Below are 17,951 nucleotides of genomic sequence, written 5' to 3'. Positions count from 1 at the left end.
AGCAGCAGCAGCTGCTGCTGCTGCCTTCGTCGGTCTATGCATGCAGAAGCAGCAGAACCTGCACCCTGTGGAGCCGAGCGGCAGCTGCTGCTGTAGCTGCGGCGGCGGTATGCTGCCTGCTGCAGCAAAAGCTGCTGCTCGGAAGCAACTCGCTTAGAAAAGTCTGCAGCAGCAGCAGCAGCAGAGGGCTGTGACGCACCACGCGCTGCTGCAGGCGGCTCCCTGCGTAGCAGCCGATGAGGCAGTCGCTGCTGCTGTTGCTGCTGCTGCTGCTGCTGCAGCAGCAGCGCATGCAAAGACGGAGTTGCAGCAGTAACGTCTAAAGCTGTCGTTGCATGCGAAAGAAGACGCGTCATAGGACACCGCGCATTCTGCTGCTGCTCCTGCAGCAGTTGCTGCTGCTGCTGCTGCTGCTGCTGCTGCTGCACCCCTCCTGGAAGCTGTGTTCCTGCAGCAGAGAAGGGTCCAGAGTGTACACGCAGCTGCGGCTGCAGCTGCCCTGCGCAAATGCCAGGTGAATGCCGCAGTTGCTGCTGCACTGCAGCAGCAGCAGCAGCAGCAGGACCCCCTCCAGCAGCAAACAGCGCTGTAGCACGAGTAGAGTTGTTGCTGTTGATGCTGCTGCTGCTGCTGCTGGCCCATGGAACCTCCAGCGAAGGCCCAGCGCCCCCAGTGAAGGCAGAAGCCGATAACACCCCGTGCGCAGAACAAATGCTGCTGCTGCTGCTGCTGCTGCTATGCAGGCGAGGCTGCAATAAGCTTTGCCTTGCTGCTGCAGCTGCAGGCAGCGCGTTCGCAGCTGGAATTGTCCTAGACTGAAGTTGTTCATGCTGCTGCAGAGACTGTTGCTGCTGCTGCTGAAACCGTGGTTGTCGTTCCTGTTGTTGCTGCTGCTGCAGCTGCTGCTGCTGCAGCAGCTGCTGCTGCTGCTGCGGGTGCGCAAAAGGACGCACCTGGCGCTGCTGCCGCAGCGTTCTTTGTGGGAGTTCCTCATCCATTTCCGCTGCTGCTTTGGCTGCTGCTGCAGCTGCTGCTGCTGCTTTGGCTGCTGCTGCTGCTGCTGCTTCGGGTGCTGCTGCTGCTGCTGCTGCAACTGCGTGCGGCAGTTTATGCTGCAGCCCCGTGAGATATTGCAGCGGCTGCTGATTCCCAGGCTAGTGGGGTTGTTGTTGTGGTGCTGCTGACCGAAGCCCGCTACTGCTGCTGCTGCTGCTGCTGCTGCTGCTGTCACTGTGCTGCATGCAGACAATTTGCGGTGTATGTACACCTCAACCTGCAGCAGCCCCTTGCTGCTCTTGTGCTCCCATGAGCAGAGACAGGAAGGAAAAAAACCCAGGAGAATTTGCAGCGACTGCTGCTGTTGCTGCTGCTGCAGCAGCCGACCGAGGAGCGCATGCGCTGCAGCAGCTGTTGCTGCTGCTGCTGCTGCTGCTGGGGGTTGCTGAGCATACAGTGGCTGCTAACACCGCAGCAGAGGGCTTAAACGGCTTAATTGATTTGGTGTTGGGGTTTCCGCATTAGGGGAATTGCATGCATCAGCAGCAGCAGGGGGGTGCTGCAGCTGCATGCAGCAGCAGCAGGAGCAGCAGCGGCGACAGCAGCAGCAGCGGCAGCAGTCCAAAAAGCCCCAACACCTTCTTCTGGATTTGTTATGGGTGTACTGCACATTGTTCATTATATTTATATATTTTGCTGTGTGATTCGCTGTGAGGCCCCGCCGCCGCTGCTGCTGTTCCTGCTGCTGCTGTTTCTGCTGCTGCTCCTCCTCTTGCTGCTGCTCCTCCTGCTGCTGCATAGCAATCAAAGAAATGCCAACCCCAGCGGCTGCTGCTGCAGGCGCTGCTGGAGATCGGCTTCATCTGAGGCAGCTTAATTGAGGGCTGCTTCTATCCCTGCAAAGACATGCAGCAGCAGCAGCAGCAGCAGCAGCAACTGCAACAACAGCAGGAAGGGGGGGGCTGTGGGGTGCCATGGTTGGCGCAGCAGTACACTGCTGCAGCCTGCCGCAGTTGCTGCTGGAACTTGCTGCCCTTGCTGCTGCTGCCTGCACTTTCTGCTGCAGTTGTTCCACCATATGGTGCTGCGGTTGCTGCTGCAGTTGCTGCTGCCGTTGTTGCAGCAGATGCTGCTGCAGAAGCAAAATGCATGCAACTTTGCTGCTTCTACCCGATGGCGGCGCTACAGAGAAGGGCCTGCTGCTGAGCTAAGGGGCTTCTGCTTCCGAATTGCTGCTGCTGTGCTGCTGCTGCTGTTGCTGCTGCTGCTGATGGCTTTATAAGGAAGCGGGCGCACCTGCGGCGTGGGGTAACTGCTGCTGTTTGCTGCTTTTGCTGTTGTCGCTGCTGCTGTCTCTCTCTTTCTCTGTCTCCCTGCCTCCCTCTCTTTGTTTATATATATGTCGATATAGATGTAAATGCAATCAGCTAGCTAGCTCAGTAGCTAGCTACCCGTTCAGCTAGCTAGCTACCCTGCTAGCTAGCTAGCTTCCCCGCTAGGTAGCTGGAGGTTGCTGCATTTTTGCTTTTTGTTAGCCTACTGACAAGGATTTAGCGTCTACAGGGTTAATGGTTCAGAGGGTTAAGGGTTTAGTTAGGGTTTAGGGTTTAGGGTTTAGGGTTTGGTCGCCTTCAAATTTTCAGCTGCCGTTGCTTTGAGGGAAGCGAGACAAAAGAAAAAAACAAACAGAGGCTGTGCTGCTGCCTGTAACAGTAACACTTGCTGCAGCAGCAGCACCTGCTGCAGCAGCAGCACTTGCTGCAGCAGCAGAACGAAGAGAAGCGGCGCGAGGAGCAGCTAGCTCCCAACTGGCTAGCAACTGACGCACCTAGCTAGCTCCTCAGCTAGCTACATCCCCAGCTGGCTAGCTAGCTACCTAGCTGGCTAGCTAACTCAACAGCTAGCTAGCTAGCTTCCCAGCGAGCTAGATAACTATACAGCTGGCCCCCCAGTCAACTAGTTAACTGGGCAGCTAGCTGGCTACCTAGCTAGCTAGCTAGCTAGCTAGCTAGCTAGTAGTCTAGCTCCTCTAAGATGTCTTCAAGGCCCTCTGCGTCTGCGAAGGGAGACCCTGCCATTGCTCTTTGCTGTATTTTCGCCTTGAGTTTGCTGATTTTGTTTTTGCTGCTGCTGTCATGGGCCTGTCTCTTTCTTTTTTTGTTTGCTACTGCTGCAGCTGGCTGCTCCTCTGTCTCCTCTATGTCGTCATCTTCATCTTCACTGTCTCCTTCTAAACCAACTTCTTCATCTTCATCTTCTTCTTCTTCTTCTTCATCTTCATCTTCTTCTGCTGCTTCTTCTGCTGCTTCTTCATCTTCATCATCTTCTTCTGCTTCTTCTTCGCTGTCTCCTTCTGCATCATCATCGCTGTCTCCTTGCCCCAGCTCCCGCGCCTGCTGAGCCAGGAAGGCATCCACCTGCGCGTACACCCCACAGCAGCAAGCAATACCAGCTGCAGCAGCAGCAACAGATGCTGCTGCTGCAGTAACAGCAGCACGAGCAGCAGCAACTGCGGCAGCATGAACCGGTCCGTGTACTACCAGCACATACACCAAGGCAAGCAGCAGCAACTAGGGCGTAACGAGGTGCTGCTGCTGCTACTGCTGCTGTTGCTGCTGCTGCTGCTGCTACAGCGCCTGCAAGAGAGATTTCGGTAGTACGCGCGAGCCCAGCAGCAGCAGCAGCAGCGGCAGGATTCGCCATATACGCAGCAGCAGCAACAGCAACAGCAGCAGCACCAAGGGCAGAAGTAGCAGCACCAAGGGCAGCAGCAGCAACAACTGCAACTGCAGCAGCACCGGCAGCAGCAAGTATGCTACCTCCTCGTCGCTGAAGGGATCATCTGCTTGGCTGTCTGCTTCTGAAGCCTCCCCATCGCTGTCTCCTTCACCCTCAGCAGCAGCAGCACCGCGGCGCCGCTTCTGCTGCAGCTGCCCAGCAGCAACCACGGGGTCCTGCGCAGCAGCAGGAAATACAGCAGCAGAAGCAGCAGCAGAGACAACAGTAGAAACAGCAATTCAAAGGTGCAGCAGCAGCAACAGCAACAGCAACACGGACTCCGCCTGTAGCTGCGCACGAAGCTACAGTGGGACTACTGCAACAAAGACAGCAGCAGCAGCTGCTGCTGCTGCTGCAGCAGGACCTGCTGCTGCTGCTGCTGCTGCTTACGATGAAGTATTGCCTGATGAATTCTCTTTCTGGATCCGCCTCATGCTTCTGCCAGTAGCGTGTGGAATTGAGCGAGATGCGCTCCTGCTCTTGCTGCTGCTGCTGCTGCTGCTTTTGCTGTTGCTTCTGCTGCTGCTGCACCTTGTACGCCAAGTCGTCGAGGACTCTGCCGCTGGTAACAGAGCGGAGTGTCTCTACAATTGCTGCTTCATCTGTTGCTGCGGGGTCTAGCTGCTTGTCGCTGCTGCTGCTGCTGCTGCTTTTGCTGCTGCTTTTGCTGCTGCAGTAAGCAGCAAGCAAGCCAGCAGCAGCAGAAGCCACACGAGGGTGATAACTTGCTGCGCATGCAGCGACCTCCCACAGGCGCGTCTCTTCAGCCTAAGCAGCAGCAAAAAGGAGACAGTTGTCTGGCTCTGCTGCTGCTGCTGCAGGTGCTGCAGGTGCCGCTGCTGCAGGTGCTGCAAGTGCTGCTGCAGGTGCTGCAAGTGCTGCTGCTGCTGCAGCTGCTGCTGCTAAACGGGGATGGGAAGGGGGTAGAGAAGCAAAGTTAAACATAGACAAAAGACAAAAGGAGACACCGCAATAACAACAGAAAAGACACAGACAAACGAAGAGACAAACAGAAAGAGAGGGTTAAAGATATAAACAGATAAAGATAAAGACATAAAGAGACAAACATATACAGATATATATATATATATATATATATATATAGATATGGAGACAGAGAGAGAGAGGAGACAAAGACAAACAAACAAACAGACAGCCAAATAAAGAGACAAACAAATAAAGAGACAGACAAGAAGTCTCTTACTCGCGTAAAGCGAGGGTCTCTCTTCTCCGGTGTATAAACACAGGCAGATTCAGAATCTGCTGCAGCAGCAGCAGCTGCTGCTGCTGCTGACGCACGCGGCTGCTCTGAGCTCTCCTCCGGATCGTCATCCTCTGGTGCGTCCTGCAGCAACGCAGATCAGCAGCAGCAGCAGCAGCGGCAGCATAAACCCCATGTAGTACACAAGAAGCAAGCATGCGTTCGTTGCGGGCTGTCCCTCTTGCTGCTTCTGCTGCAGCTACTTCAACTGCTGCTCTTCGTGCTAGAACATCTGCTGCAGCAGCTGCTGTTGGTGCTGCACTCACTGCCACAGCCTCATCCTTCTGCTGCAGCTGCGACTCTTTCTCAGACAGCAGCAAACGCAGCTGCGGCTGCTGCTGCAGCACCCCCTGCACGATTTGTAACGAAGCAGCTGCAAGGCCTGGCGAAGAGTGGAAGAGGCTTGTCTGCAGCAGCAGCAGCAGCAGCAGCAGCAGCAACAGGAATAGCAGCAAACTCTATCTTCCCGATATACCTCCTATCACCCCAGTGATGCTAAGATTGCTGCTAGTGCGGCTGCTACTCCTGTTGCTGCTACTGTTGCTTTCGTTGTTGCTGCTGCTGCTTCTGCTCCTCTTGCTGCTGCTGCTACTACTACTGCTACCGTTGCTGCTGCTGCTGCTGGTGCACACACCTGCAGCAGCCGCTTGATGAGAGCAGCCTTCCTCGCGTCGTTGGCATCCTGCAGCAGCAGCCGCAGCAGCAGCAGCAGCAAGCCCCCGCGGGTCCCCGAGTAAACCCCTGCATGCTGCGGCTGCAGCTGCTGATACACCACACGCGAGAGACGGTCTGGGCTGTGGCTGCGCAGCAGCAAAAACACAAACCCTAAGCCCGCAAACCCTAAACCCTAAACCCTAAACCTGCACCCTAAAAGCCTAAACCAAACGCAACATGTAAACGCAACTCACAAACAAAAGCAGCAGCAGCAGCATACACTGCAGCAACGACAACAGCAACAGCAAAAAAAAAGCAGCAGCAACAGCAGCAGCAACAGCAGCAACAACAGAAACAGCACCAGCAGCAGCCGCAACAGCAGCAGCCACAGCAGCAGCAGCAAGAACAGCAGCAGCAGCAACAGCAGCAGCAGCAGCAGCTGACTGGTAGAGGACAGTGAGAGAGTGCAGGATGCGGAGAGCCAACACCCGCGAGGCGACGCAAGGTAGACAGTGCGACAGAGCAAACAGCACTTCAGACAGCTGATCAAAGCTGCCTTGCTGCTGCTGCTGCTGCTTCTGCTTCTGCTTCTGCTGCTGCTGCTTCTGCTGCTGGGTCTTGACTGGCGCCTGAAGCAACAGCGTAGCTGCTGCTTCAGGAGAGACGTAAGGCAGAGCTCGCAGCAAACCCGAGAGCAGCACCCGCACCAGACGGTTGCAGCAGGAAGCAAGATAGAGGGGCGGCAGCATTGCTACTTGCTTCTTTGGAGCTGCTGCTGCTGCTGTTGTTGTTGCTGCTGCTGCTGCTTTCTTGGGGCCCAGAACCTGCTGCAGCACGGGCTGTAGAGACACTCCAAACTCCGCCAGCCTATTAAAGACTGATAAATAGCTGCTAACCACCTTTGCTGCTGCAGCCCCATCCTCCCTGCATGCATGCATGCAGCAGCAGCAGCAGCCACAGCAGCAGCAATGACAGATCTAGCACCAGCAGCACCAACAGTCCTAGCATCAACAGCAGCAGCTGCATGCATATAGCAGCAGCAGCACGAGATGCTTTATCAGACAGCTGCAGCAGCAACTGACGCAGCAGAAGCACCACCAGAACCTATGATGGCAGCAGCAGCAACAGCAGCAGCAGCGGAAGCAACAGCAGCAGCAGCAGCGGAAGCAACAGCAGCAGCAGCAAGGCCCTACTCTTTAAAGATGAGCTCTGAGAGGAAGAGGAGCGCGCGGTAGACAGCCTGTAAGCCAGCAGCAAACTTGGGAGGCAGCAGCAGATCGTAAACTCGCGCTGCTGCTTCAGCTTGCTGTCCCTCTCCGCTGCTGCTGCTGTTGCTGCTGCTGCTGCTTCCCCTCTTGTGCAGCAGCAGCCGCAGAAGCTCCCGTGCGCGTACTGCAGTGCGCGACGTTGGCAGCTGCCGCGGTGTATGGGCAGGTGCGGCTCCGTCTAGCTGCTGCAGCTGCTGCTGCTGCTGCTGCTGCTGCAGCTCGTGGCGTCTGTATTTGAAGCGCGCTGGCAGGTGGCGTCTTGACTGTCTGTACACCTCAAGAAGAGACAGACATGCTTCTGCTGCTTGCTTCTCTCCCTGCTGCAGCACAGCAGCAAGACGCCTAGCAGCAAAGTCTGCTGTATAAGATATAACAACTGGCAGCATCGGCCGGTGCCGCCGCAGCACCAGCGCCAGCTGCAGCGACGCACAAGAAGAAACCTGCAAACAGCAGCAGCAGCAGAAGCAGCAGCAGCAGCAGCAATTACAGCAATAGCAGCAGCAGCCCCATAGCAAATGCCCCTGCAACGTTCACCTGCAGCAGCAGCTGCACACACGACCCCAACAAACTCGCAAGTACCGCCTGCAGCAGCAGCAGCAAATGCAACAGCAGCAAAAGCAACAGCAGCACCAACAGCAGCAGAAACACTAGCAATAGCAGCAGCAGCACCATCAGCATCAGCAGCAACAGCAACACCAGCAACGGCAGCAACGGCAGCAACAGCAACAGCAACGGCAGCAACAGCAGGAGCAACAGCAGCAGCAACAGCAGCAGCAGCAATAGCAGCAGAACCCGACCTTTCCCTCCGGCGCCGCCAACTTGGAGACCAGAAGAGACAGCAGCTGCTGCTCCTGCTGCGGCTTCCTGATCAGCAGCTGAGCAGCAAACTTTGTCGCACGACAAGCCAACGCGGAGACACTGTCTTCAGATAAGGACTGCAGCAACTGCAGCAACAGCAGCAGCAACAGCAACAGCAACAGCAGCACAGTAGCAGCAGGAGCAACAAAAACACCCCCGCAACGCCAGCCTAGGAAGCTCGTAGTGCTGTCTCCAGTCGTTATGCTGCACTAGCTGCTGCTGCTGCTGCTGCTGCTGCTGCTGAAGGCCTACCGTTACGAAGGAGTTGTATCGCTGTGCAAGAGTCTCTTCAAAGCGCCACAGTAGCAGCAGCTGCAGCAGGGCAACAGCGGCAGCCCTGGATTGATCCTTCTTATCCTGCTGCTGCTGCTGCTCGTGATGAGAGCTTTTTTGTTTCTGCTTCTGCGGCTTAGGCTGCTGCTGCTGCTGCTGCAGCTGCTGCTGCAGCACCGGCAGCAACTCCGTCACTCGGTCTAGCAGCCACTGAGGATGCTGCAGCATGCCTTGCAGCTTCCTAAAGGAAGGCAGCAGCAAGGGGCCAGCAAAGAGCTCGAAGAGCTGCGCTGCTGCTGCATGTGCTGCAGATCTGCTCTTAGAAGCAGCGAGCTGCAGCAGCCGCAGCAGACATTTGCTGCTGCAGATAGGAGACTGCTGGATCAGCAGCACAAGAGACGACACCTCATCCGCGCGTGTGGGGCCCTTTTGCTGCTCGTCTGCTGCTGCTGCTACGCCGTTGCGACGCTGCTTGCCTCCCATCTGCCGCTGCTGCTGCTGCTGCTGTTGCTGCTGCTGCTGCGGTCGCAAACCTGCATTCTTCAGCATCCAGCGCTGCTCTGCGTCTGTCTCCAGCAGCGCGTACAGCCGAGCGCTGATATGCTGCAGCGCCTTATCAGCCACTGCTGCCCACAAGGCCCAGTCTACGCTGCTGCTGCTGCTGCTGCTGCTGCTGCTGCTGCTGCTTTTGCTGCTGCTGGAGGGCACCCGTAGCTCCATGAGGGCGCTTTCTGCGCTCTTCGCAGCAGCATGCCAAGGGCCCCTCCCCCAGCGGTCTAGCCACTGCAGCACATCTTCCTGCTGCAGCAGCTGCTCTGCTGCTGCTGCTGCTGCAACTGCTTCAGCAGAGCAGGAAGCAGCCACAAAGGGACTCCCTGCTGCTGCTGCTGCTCCAGCTGTTGCTGCAGCAATCTGTGTCGCGCTACTCCCCCCGGCACTGCGGCTAGCCTGCTGCTGCTGCTGCTGCTGCTGTTTCTGCTCCTTCTGCTGCTTCCGCTGCTGCCAACCATCCCACCGTCTAGCCGAAGCGTCTTTGCTGCGCTGCTGCTGCAGCGCAGCCTTCACTTGCTGCTGCAGCTGCTGCCGCTCTTGCTTTATGGTAGTATCATCATCTGCAGGCTGGGGGAGCGACTCCTCACGCTGCTTCCGCCGCTGCTGCTGCTGCTGCTTCTCAGCGTGCTGCTGTTGCGGCCGCTGCTTCTGCTGTTCCTGTTGCTGTTTGCTGCTGCTGCTGCTATTCAAGCCGCTGCTGCTGCCGTTTGCAGTGCTGAGCCTGTCTCTGCGGGGCCCCCCACGGCCGCGTGAGGGGCCCCCACCTCTGCCTCTCCCCCTAAAGGAAAAGCCTGCATTCTTGTGGTTGCTGCTGCTGCCGCTGCTGCTGCTGCTGTTGCTGTTGCTGCTGCCAGCAGCAGGGGGCCTCTTCAGACTTCTGGGAGGCCCCGAGCCGCCTCTCGAGGGCCTGCCGTCTGCCCTAGCAGCGCCTCTCTTGCGATGGACAGACATCGCGGCGCTGCTGCTGCTGCTGCTGCGGCTGCTGCTGCTGAGGCTGCTGCTGCTGCTGCAGCTGCTAGTGTTTCTCTTGCTGTTGTTCCTCCCAGAAACTGCAACAAAAACCCCGCAGCAAGAAGCCTCAAAAAAAGAAGCCTAGATGAGGCTACGAGAATCGATGCTGCCGCTGCTGCTGCTGCTGCTGCTGCTGCTGCTGCTGCGGGGCCCCACAGGCGGTCATCCCGCCTTTACAAGTTGAAGAGATTAGCTCTTTTCCTTCACTTCTATTTTTCTGCTTCTTCCTCTTGCTGCTGCTGCTGCTGCTGCGAAGAGCAGGAGCCCGCTGGCTCCAAGGCAGCGAAGACCAGAGGGGCCCCGCTCCTGCTGCTGCTGCTGCTGCTGCTGCTGCCTGCGCCGCCGACTCGCCTGCAGCAGCAGCAACAACAGCAGCAGCAACAGCAGCGAGGAGGAATACTTAATATGGTTGGGAGGTTAAAATGGAGGTTTACAAAAAGCAATAAGCCCTTAGCTCCAGCATAGTTGCTGCTAAGGCCTGTTGCTCTGCTGCTGCTGCTGCTGCTGCTGCTGCTGTTGCTGCTGCTGTTGCTGCTGCTACGGAAGTACTTGCTGCCGCAAGCTAAGAGGTTCTGCAACGCCAAGTTGTGGTTGAGCGGGCACTGTACGACTCAAGTGGTGCAGCAACGCAGGCGAGGTGCTACCGCTGCCTCCGCAGCAGCAGCAGCAGCAGCAGCAGCTCGTTGCTGCTGCTGCTGCTGCTTATGTGTGTTAATGCTCCTCAACGCTCCTGCCGAGGCTCTTGAGGCCGCTAGATGAAGCAGGAACAGCCGAAAAGCCTGCCAGCAAAGTGTGCAGCAGCAACAGCAGCAGTCGCAGCAGCAGCAGAAAAGCAGCAGCAGAAAAGCAGCAACAGCAAGGGCAGTTCAGGCATTCGCTCAACTCTACAGATCCCGCGCATTTATCACGCTAACTCCCTGCAACGCAACAACCTGCTGCAGCAGCACTGCTACAGCAGGTTGTTGCTGCAGCAGCAGCAGCAGCAGCAGCAGCAGCATGCTGCACGAAAGCTGCATTTAGCTGTTTGTTTGTTTGGTTTCGTTAACAATTTGAATTGTTTGTTGCTGCTGGCTGAGGGGCCCTCTGTAGGATTTGTCTCCTTTTCTGTTTATAAAGCCGTTTGCGGCTGTCTCTCAATCTGTTGCTGCTGCTACATATACTCTGTTGCTGCTGCTGTGCTTGTCCTTATCGATCTGTATCTCTGTCTCTGTCTGTCTCTCTGTCTCTGCTGCTGCTGCAGTAGCAGCAGCAGCGCAACTGCTGTTGCTGCTTCACATTCGTTACCCCATGCAGCAGCAGCGAGAATACCTTTACACTGTACTTCAAACACGAAATAAAACGCAGCAGCTGCTGCTGCTGCCAACCAACAGCAGCAGCAACAGCAGCTCCTCCCGTTCCTGCTGCTGCTGTTGCTGCTGCTGCTGTACCTGCTGCAGCAGCAGCACCTGATGGGCCTAGCGCCGCGCTGCTGCAGCAGAATCACGCGCCATCGGCTGGCTGGCGCTTTGACAGCTGCAGCTGCAGCAGCACTAGCAGCAGCAGCAGCAACCAGCGCTGCTGCTGCGTTGCTGCTGCGCTGCTGCTGCGCTGTTTCTGCGTAGCCCCGCAAAAGTACAGGTGCATACGGGAGACAACTGTCTCCTCCTGCACACGCTGCTGCTGCTGATGCTGCTGCTGCACCTCAAGGTGCTGCTGCTACTGGAGTACTTGAAACTGTTGCGGCTGTTGCTTCCTCACCTGCTGTTGCTGCAGCAGCTTGCTGCTGCTGCTTGCTGCTGCTGCTGACAACAAAGGCTGCCCCATATCGGCTTCAAACCCTGCGAGGTACCTGCGCCGCCTCTGGTCCTGCTGCTGCTGCTGCTGCTGCTGCTGCTACGGCTGCTGCTGCCGCTGCTGCTGCTGCTACCGCCTGTGGTGCGGCGCCTGCTGTTGTTGCTGCTTCTGCCGCTCCTGCTACGAGATCTGCTTCCCCTGTTGCCACTTCAGCGGCACCTGTTGCTGCTTCTACTGCTGCTGCTGCTGCTGCTTCTGCTGCTGCTGTTGCTGTTGCTGCTGCTTCTGCTGCTGCTTCTGCTGCTGCTTCTGCATCTGCTGCTGCTTCTGCTGCTGCTTCTGCTGCTGCTTCTGCTGCTGCTGCTTCCATTCCCTCAGCGCTGTCCTCTTTGAGCTGCTCGGCCTTCGGCTGCTGTTGCTGTTGCTGCTGCTGTTGCTGCTGCTGCTGTTGCTGCTGCTGTTGTTGTTGTTGCTGCTGCTGCTGCTGCTCTATGGAACGCGACACTCTGTCGATGCTTTGAAGGTACCGCAGCGCCACCTGCCCGAAGCGTGCGTACACCGCAGGCGTCCCCTGCAGCAGCAGCAGCAACAGCAGCAGATGTAGCAGCAAATAATGCAAAAGGCCTCTTAAGTCGCAATCCTGTGCGCCCCAGCTCAACTACAGGTGCGCGCAGCAGCAGCAGCAGCAGTAGCAGCAGCAGCAGCAGCAGCAGCTAGAGCAGGCACGTGCTCTACTTCGGAATTCGCATCTCTTGGAGACCCTCCACTATTTGCTGCAGCAGCAAGAGGAAACAAAAGCAGCAGCAGCAACCGCAGCAGCAGGATATAAGGCACAGCAGCAGCAGCAAGGGCCTAGCCGCGGCTCAACCAGCAGCAGCAGCAGCAGCAGCACAAGCAGCAGAAGCAAGAGCAAAAGCCCTGGTCCCCGCAACAGCAGGAGGAGCAGCAAGTGTTGCCCGAGCAGCAGAACCACCAGCAGCAACCGCAGCAGCAACTGCAGCAGCAACAACAGCGCCAGCACCAGCAGCACCAGCAGCACCAGCACAAGCCCCAGCAGCAGCAGCAGCAGCAGCAGCAGTTTGTCAGCACCTGAGGAGCGTCGTGACGCAAAGGACCTCCTTTTTGTCTCCCCTGTCTCCATGCGATTTGTTTCTGCTGCTGTTTGCTGCTGCTGCACGTCTGCTGCTGTCTCTGTCTCTGTCTCTGTCTCTATTTCTTTCTTTGCCTCTGCCTCAGTCGCAGTAGGCGTGCTGCTCTCTTCCTCTTGCTCCGCCTGCTGCTGCTCTTGCTGCTGCTGCTGCTGCAGTTGCTGCAGTTGCTGCTGCTGCAGCAACGAGGGGTCCCTCTCGGGGCCCCCGCAGCCAGTCAGCAGCAGCCAATCATCATCAGCAGCAGCAACAGCAGCAGCCTGCAGCGGCAGCACTCCCGTGTCTTCAGATAAATCATATATATCGCAGGTTAGCTGCCTAGCAGCAGGAAGGAAGCTGCTTTGCTGCTCGTTGTCTAGCCAATATACTTCAACTGGGGAGGCTTCGGCAAAGCTCTGAACGCAGTAGCAGCAGCAGCAGCAGCAAAACCCGAAGCAGCAGCAGAATCGAGGCGCTACCGACTGCAGCACCCACCAACAGCAGCAGCAGCGAGAAACAAACAAACACACATATCCTAGACACAGCACGCATGCAAGCAGATGCAGCGGCAGCAGCAACAGCACTACCAGCTGCAGCAGCAACACCAGCTGCACCAGCAACACCAGCTGCAGCAGCAACACCAGCAATAGCAGCTCAAGCAGCAACACCAGCAATACTAGCTCCAGCAGCAGCAGCAACACCAGCAGCACTTGCTGCTCTAGTAATACTAAGACTACCAACAGCGGGCTACACGATCAGCAGCAAACACGAGCAGCAGCAACAGCAGCAACAGCAGCAGCAAAGCCTCTCACCTGTAGATGTCCAGTAGAGACGCTAAGCGACCCATCACCTGCAACCGAACATAGCAGCAGCAGCAGCAGCAGCAGCATACAAGTGTGTCTGTTTCTGATAGAATACCGAAATTAGTTGGCTGGAGCGGCAGCTCTTGCTACCTTGCTGCTGCTGTTGCCAGTACTGCTGCTGCAGCTGCTGCTGCTACTGTTGCTGCTGCTGGTGTTGCTGCTGTGGAGCGATATCCCTACATGTCTCACATCCTGTGGTACCCTCCTGCTGCTGCTGCTTCTGCTGCAGCGCGAGACTGAGATGCCCCTTCTGCTTCTCTTTCTGCTGCTGCTGCTGCCGCCGCGCTTGCTGCTGCAGCCGCTCTTGGAGCTGCTGCTGCTGCTGTTCTTGCAATAGCTGCTGCTCCTCTTCCGAGCTTGTGGGGGAGGAGGAATAAGGCGGAGAATCCTCTGAGGACCCGCGCTGCTGCTGCTGCTGTCGCTGCAGCAGCTGCTGCAGCTGCTGCTGCTGCTGCAGGTGATGCGCCTCAAGCCGTTTTCGTTGCTTCAGCGCTTCGAGCTGACGTTGCAGCTGCTGCTGCTTCATTTGGTGCTGCTGCAGAAGCTTATCTTGCTGCTGCAGCAGCATCTCTTGCCGCTGCACCTTCTGCAGCAGCACATTGACCATGGGGCCCTCCTCGTCTGATTCTTTCACGGGCCACTCCGCCACTTGCAGCAGCAAATTCGGCTGCTGCTGTTGTTGCTGTTGCTGTTGCTGCTGCTGCTGCTGTTTCTGCTTGTGCCACCGCTTCTGGCGCTGCCTTTCGTGCTGCTTCTGCTGCTGCTGCTGCAGCTTCTTCTGCAGGAAGGCAGGCAGAGCAGCACCAAAGCCGCAGCAGGGTCCCGTCTCTGTTGAGCGCTGGCTGCTGCAGCTGTCACTATCTCCGTCTGTAGCAGAAGCAGCAGCAGCAACAGCAGCAGCAGCAGCGGCAACAGCAGCAGCTGCTGCAAGCGCTGCAGGACTCGAGCCGTGGGGCTTATCCATATGGTTCTGCTGCTGCTGCTGCGGCTCCCTTTGCTGCTGCTCCTGCAGCTGCTGCTCTGCATGCACGCCATCTGAGTATATGTGCAGGCTGCGGAGCTCCTTCTGCTGCAGCTGCTCCAGCAGCAGGGCCTGCTGTTGCTGCTGCTGCTTCTGCAGCAGCGGCTGCTGCTGGGCCTCCCATTGCCGCTGCAAGCTCTCCTTGCGCTGCTCCAGTTGCTGCTGCTGCAGCACCTGCTGCTGCTGCTGCAGCTGCTGCTTTTGCTGCTGCAGAGACTCTAAAGGAGAAAAGAAGCTATCCTGAGCTGGAAGCCACATCAGGCAGTTCCCATGCTTGTGCACGCGAACGTGCAAGGGGCCCTGCTGCTGCTGCTGCTGCTGCTGTTGCTGCACCAGCTGCTGCTGCACCAGCCGCTGCTGTCGCTGCTGCTGCTGCTGCTGTTGTAGCGCTGCTTCAGCTGGAGCCCCTGAGTGCCGGATAATCGGAATGTAGTAATACATCCCTACACTTGCAGGCCCTGTAGCAAAGCACTGCTGCATCTGTTGCTGCTGCTGCTGCTGCTGCTGCTGCTGTTGGAGTGACGCAGCCCACCACGCATTCTGCTGCTGCTGCTGCTGCCGTTGCTGCTGCGCAGAATGCTGCACGCCCCTCCGTGCAACAGCAGCAGCAGGAGCAGCAAGGGCTCCTGCCTCTCCTAATAACTCCGCCATTACTGCAGAGCGCTGTTGCTGCTGGTCTGTACTGCCAGCAGCAGCTGTGTACCTGCAGCAGCAACAACAGCAGCAGCAACAGCAGCAGCACAATAGCGAGCCAAGGAAGCACACGCAACAGTAATCTATTCTGCTGCTGCTGCTGCTGCAAGCTCACTGAGGGGTGTCTAAAAAGTCATAACATCCCTGCTGGTCCTCAGTCCCGTATAATACCTGGAACCGCAACAGCAGCAGCAGCAGCAGCAGCAACAGCAGCAGCAGCAGCAGCAACAGGAGCAGTATCAGCAGCAGCAGCAGCGGCAGCAGCGTCCACTATTACCTATAGCAGCAACGGCTGGAATTGCAACAGCAACAAACTCTGCAGCACGACATACAGCAGCGTAGCTCCCAGGAAACGCAGGAGCAAAAGCTGCTGCAGCTTCAGCAACAGCAGCAGCAACAGCAGCAGGTACGGCGCACCTTCAAAAACCTGGCTTGGGGGGAATCGAGGGGCAGCAGGACAGAGTTACTGTCTTGCTGCTGCATCGCGGTAACTGCTGCTGCTGCTGCAGAAGCTCATGCCTTTGCTAAGGCCACCGCTGCCGTTGCTGCTGCTTCTCTTGCCGTTGCTGCTGTGTGCGCGCTCCGCGGCACTGCTGCTGGTGCAACTGCAGCAACTGCTGCTGCTGTCGGCGATGTTGCTGCACCTTAAGTCGATAGCTTGGGGTGTGCAGCCAGAAGATAGGTTCCAGGGGCAGCAGCTGCTGCCGCTGCTGCTGCTGCTGCTGCTGCTGCACTTGCGCACAACCGTCCTGGCTGTGCAGTGTGTTGTTGAGACTCTAAAGGTTGTCTCAGCAAAGGAAGTAAAGAAAGGGGTGAGGAAGTCACTGCTGCAGCGGGCGTGTTGCTGCTGCAGCTGCTGCAGCAGCAGCTGCTGCTGCTGCTGCTGGCGGCGGAAGTGGTGTGGGAACACCGCTGCTGTATTGAAGCACGCCTTTGAGGTGTTTGATGTGTTGCTGCTGCTGCTTCCTGGAAGAGCTGCTTCTAACGGTGCAGCAGCTCCAAGAGGAATGCGAGCGGAAGCAGCAGCAGCAACAGCAGCAGCAACAGCAGCAGCAGCAGCAGCAAGCCAAGGGAAATGGCGTCACGCCGCCAGGAGAGTTGCTGCTGAGGCTGCTTCTTAATAAAGCAGATCTCTCAAACAGAGGGAAGAAGTACAGTTTTGCGAGCTGCTGCTGCTGCAGCGCAGTAGCAGCAGCAGCAGCCCTCGCCGTTGAGTCGGCTAAAACCAGCAGCAGCAGCAGCAGCAGCAGCAGCAGCAGCAGCAGGAACGGGAACAGCAGCGGCAGCCATCCAGCTATCTATTGCCCTTTCGGTTTAAACAATTATTAATAATTGTTTTGACTATTTCTATGAAACGTTTTCGCAGCAGCGGCTGCTGCAACACACGTTTACCTATGGCCAGCAGCAGCAGCAGCAGCAGCAGCAGCAGCAAACGACTCGGGGCCTCCTGCGCGTTTCTAGTCTGCTGCTGCGCCCGCAGCAGCCTTACCATCAACAGCAGCAAAGCATGCAATAATTGCTTAAATATATTTGCGTGTTGAGAATTGCTTGCACTCAGTTTGCTGCTGCTGCTGCCGCCTAAAGAGCAGCAGCAGCCCTCCGTGGGGCCCCCCGTCCCCTTGAGGCCCTTCATTTGTTTGCTCCTTAGGCAGCAGCAGCAGCAGCATTCAGCAACAGCTGCAGCAGCAGCATCGGAAAGCGAGGAGACGCGGCGCGGGTGTCTCAGGCCGCTGCTGCTGTTGCTTCGGCTGCTGCTGCTGCTGCGGCAGCAGCAGCAGCAGCACGAGGGCATCCCCTGTGTCTCGAGGTAACAGGTAAGGCCTAGCTAACAGCTTGTTGTGTGGATCCAGCAGCGTCAGCAGCAGCAACTGCAGCGCCTGCAACAGGAAGCAGGACCACTAGCAGCAGCACCTGCTGCTGCAAGGGCAAGCGTTGACGTAGCAGCAGCAACAGCCACAGCAGCAACAGCTGCTGCAGCAGCAGCGAAGATGGAGGCCCCGTACTTTATGGATTGCTATGAGGACTGCCGGTCCCTCAAGTTTCAGCATGGTGAGTTGCTGCTGCTGCTGGTGCTGCTGCTTGAGCTGCTGCTGCTGCTGCCGTTGCTGCTGCTGCTGCTACTGCTGTTGCTGCTGCTTCCTACGTCCTCTCTATATATGGTGTCTGTCTTGCGACGCAGCATACAGGCTTCCACTGGAAGACAGCAGCAGCAGCAGCAGCAACAGCAGCAACAACCTTTGCGTGCTGCACTGCTGCAACCTGCTGGTTGTGGGGTGGGGGGATCGTCTCCTCCCCTACTGCGCCGTCACTGCAGCACGGGGACATCTCGCGCTTCTGCATCCGCCCATAGAAGTGCGCTCTGTTGCTATTGCTGCTGCTGTTGCTGCTGCTGCTGCTCCCGCTCCTAAGGCAATCTCTGCTGCTGCTGCTGCTTGCTGGAGTGCAGTGATTTGCCGCGTGTGCGTAGAACAAGTTGCCAGCAACCCCACATCTTTCTTCTGCTGGTGCTGCTGCTGCTGCTTTTGCTGCTGCTGCTTTTGCTGCTGCTGCTGATCATGCCGCATTCTGCGTGCTGTGCTGCAGCTGGGGGGGAGCGTCTCAGCTTTGCTGCTGAGCCGCTGCTGTCGCTTCCTTGCTGTTGCTGCTGGCAGAAGAGCGGTGGTGCTGCCTGTGGGGCAGTGCTCTAGAGCAGCAGCTGCAGCAACAGCAGCAGCAGCAGCAGCAGGGGCAGAGACAGCAGCAGCAAGCTGTCTCTCGCCGTCCTGTAAGCGCATTGATGCCGCAGAACTTCCAGAGGACATCACCGCCATCGCATGGACAGGT

At 57.5% G+C, this 17,951-nt stretch overlaps 2 protein-coding genes across 2 annotated transcripts in view; both read right to left on the bottom strand.

Moving 5' to 3' along the window:
• Positions 1 to 998, bottom strand: part of EAH_00005510 (hypothetical protein, conserved) — a gene marked incomplete at both ends in the record, with an annotated part of 5,002 nt that extends 4,004 nt beyond the window's left edge. The window contains one exon of the mRNA XM_013396448.1: positions 1 to 998. This exon is cut by the window's left edge and continues 2,032 nt beyond it. Within this exon, the coding sequence (XP_013251902.1) occupies positions 1 to 998 (998 nt within the window).
• Positions 999 to 3,008: 2,010 nt separating this feature from the next.
• EAH_00005500 (hypothetical protein, conserved) lies at positions 3,009 to 17,929 on the bottom strand (the record flags this gene model as incomplete). The annotated part of the gene is made up of 19 exons (XM_013396447.1): positions 3,009 to 3,413; positions 3,816 to 3,950; positions 4,165 to 4,542; positions 4,979 to 5,119; positions 5,302 to 5,385; positions 5,521 to 5,860; positions 6,134 to 6,613; positions 6,883 to 7,397; positions 7,755 to 7,821; positions 7,970 to 9,689; positions 9,829 to 10,002; positions 10,280 to 10,430; positions 11,480 to 11,962; positions 12,464 to 12,967; positions 13,364 to 13,401; positions 13,604 to 15,138; positions 15,244 to 15,299; positions 15,773 to 15,904; positions 17,438 to 17,929. 19 exons carry the CDS (start codon positions 17,927 to 17,929, stop codon positions 3,009 to 3,011), a joined length of 7,830 nt encoding a protein of 2,609 aa, XP_013251901.1.
• Positions 17,930 to 17,951: the final 22 nt, after the last annotated feature.

Source organism: Eimeria acervulina, genomic scaffold, assembly GCF_000499425.1.
Source record: "Eimeria acervulina Houghton genomic scaffold, Eah_scaff23, whole genome shotgun sequence".
Lineage (NCBI taxonomy): Eukaryota > Apicomplexa > Conoidasida > Eucoccidiorida > Eimeriidae > Eimeria > Eimeria acervulina.
Note: the sequence above shows the minus strand (reverse complement) of the source record. Positions and strands in the feature narration are given on the sequence as shown.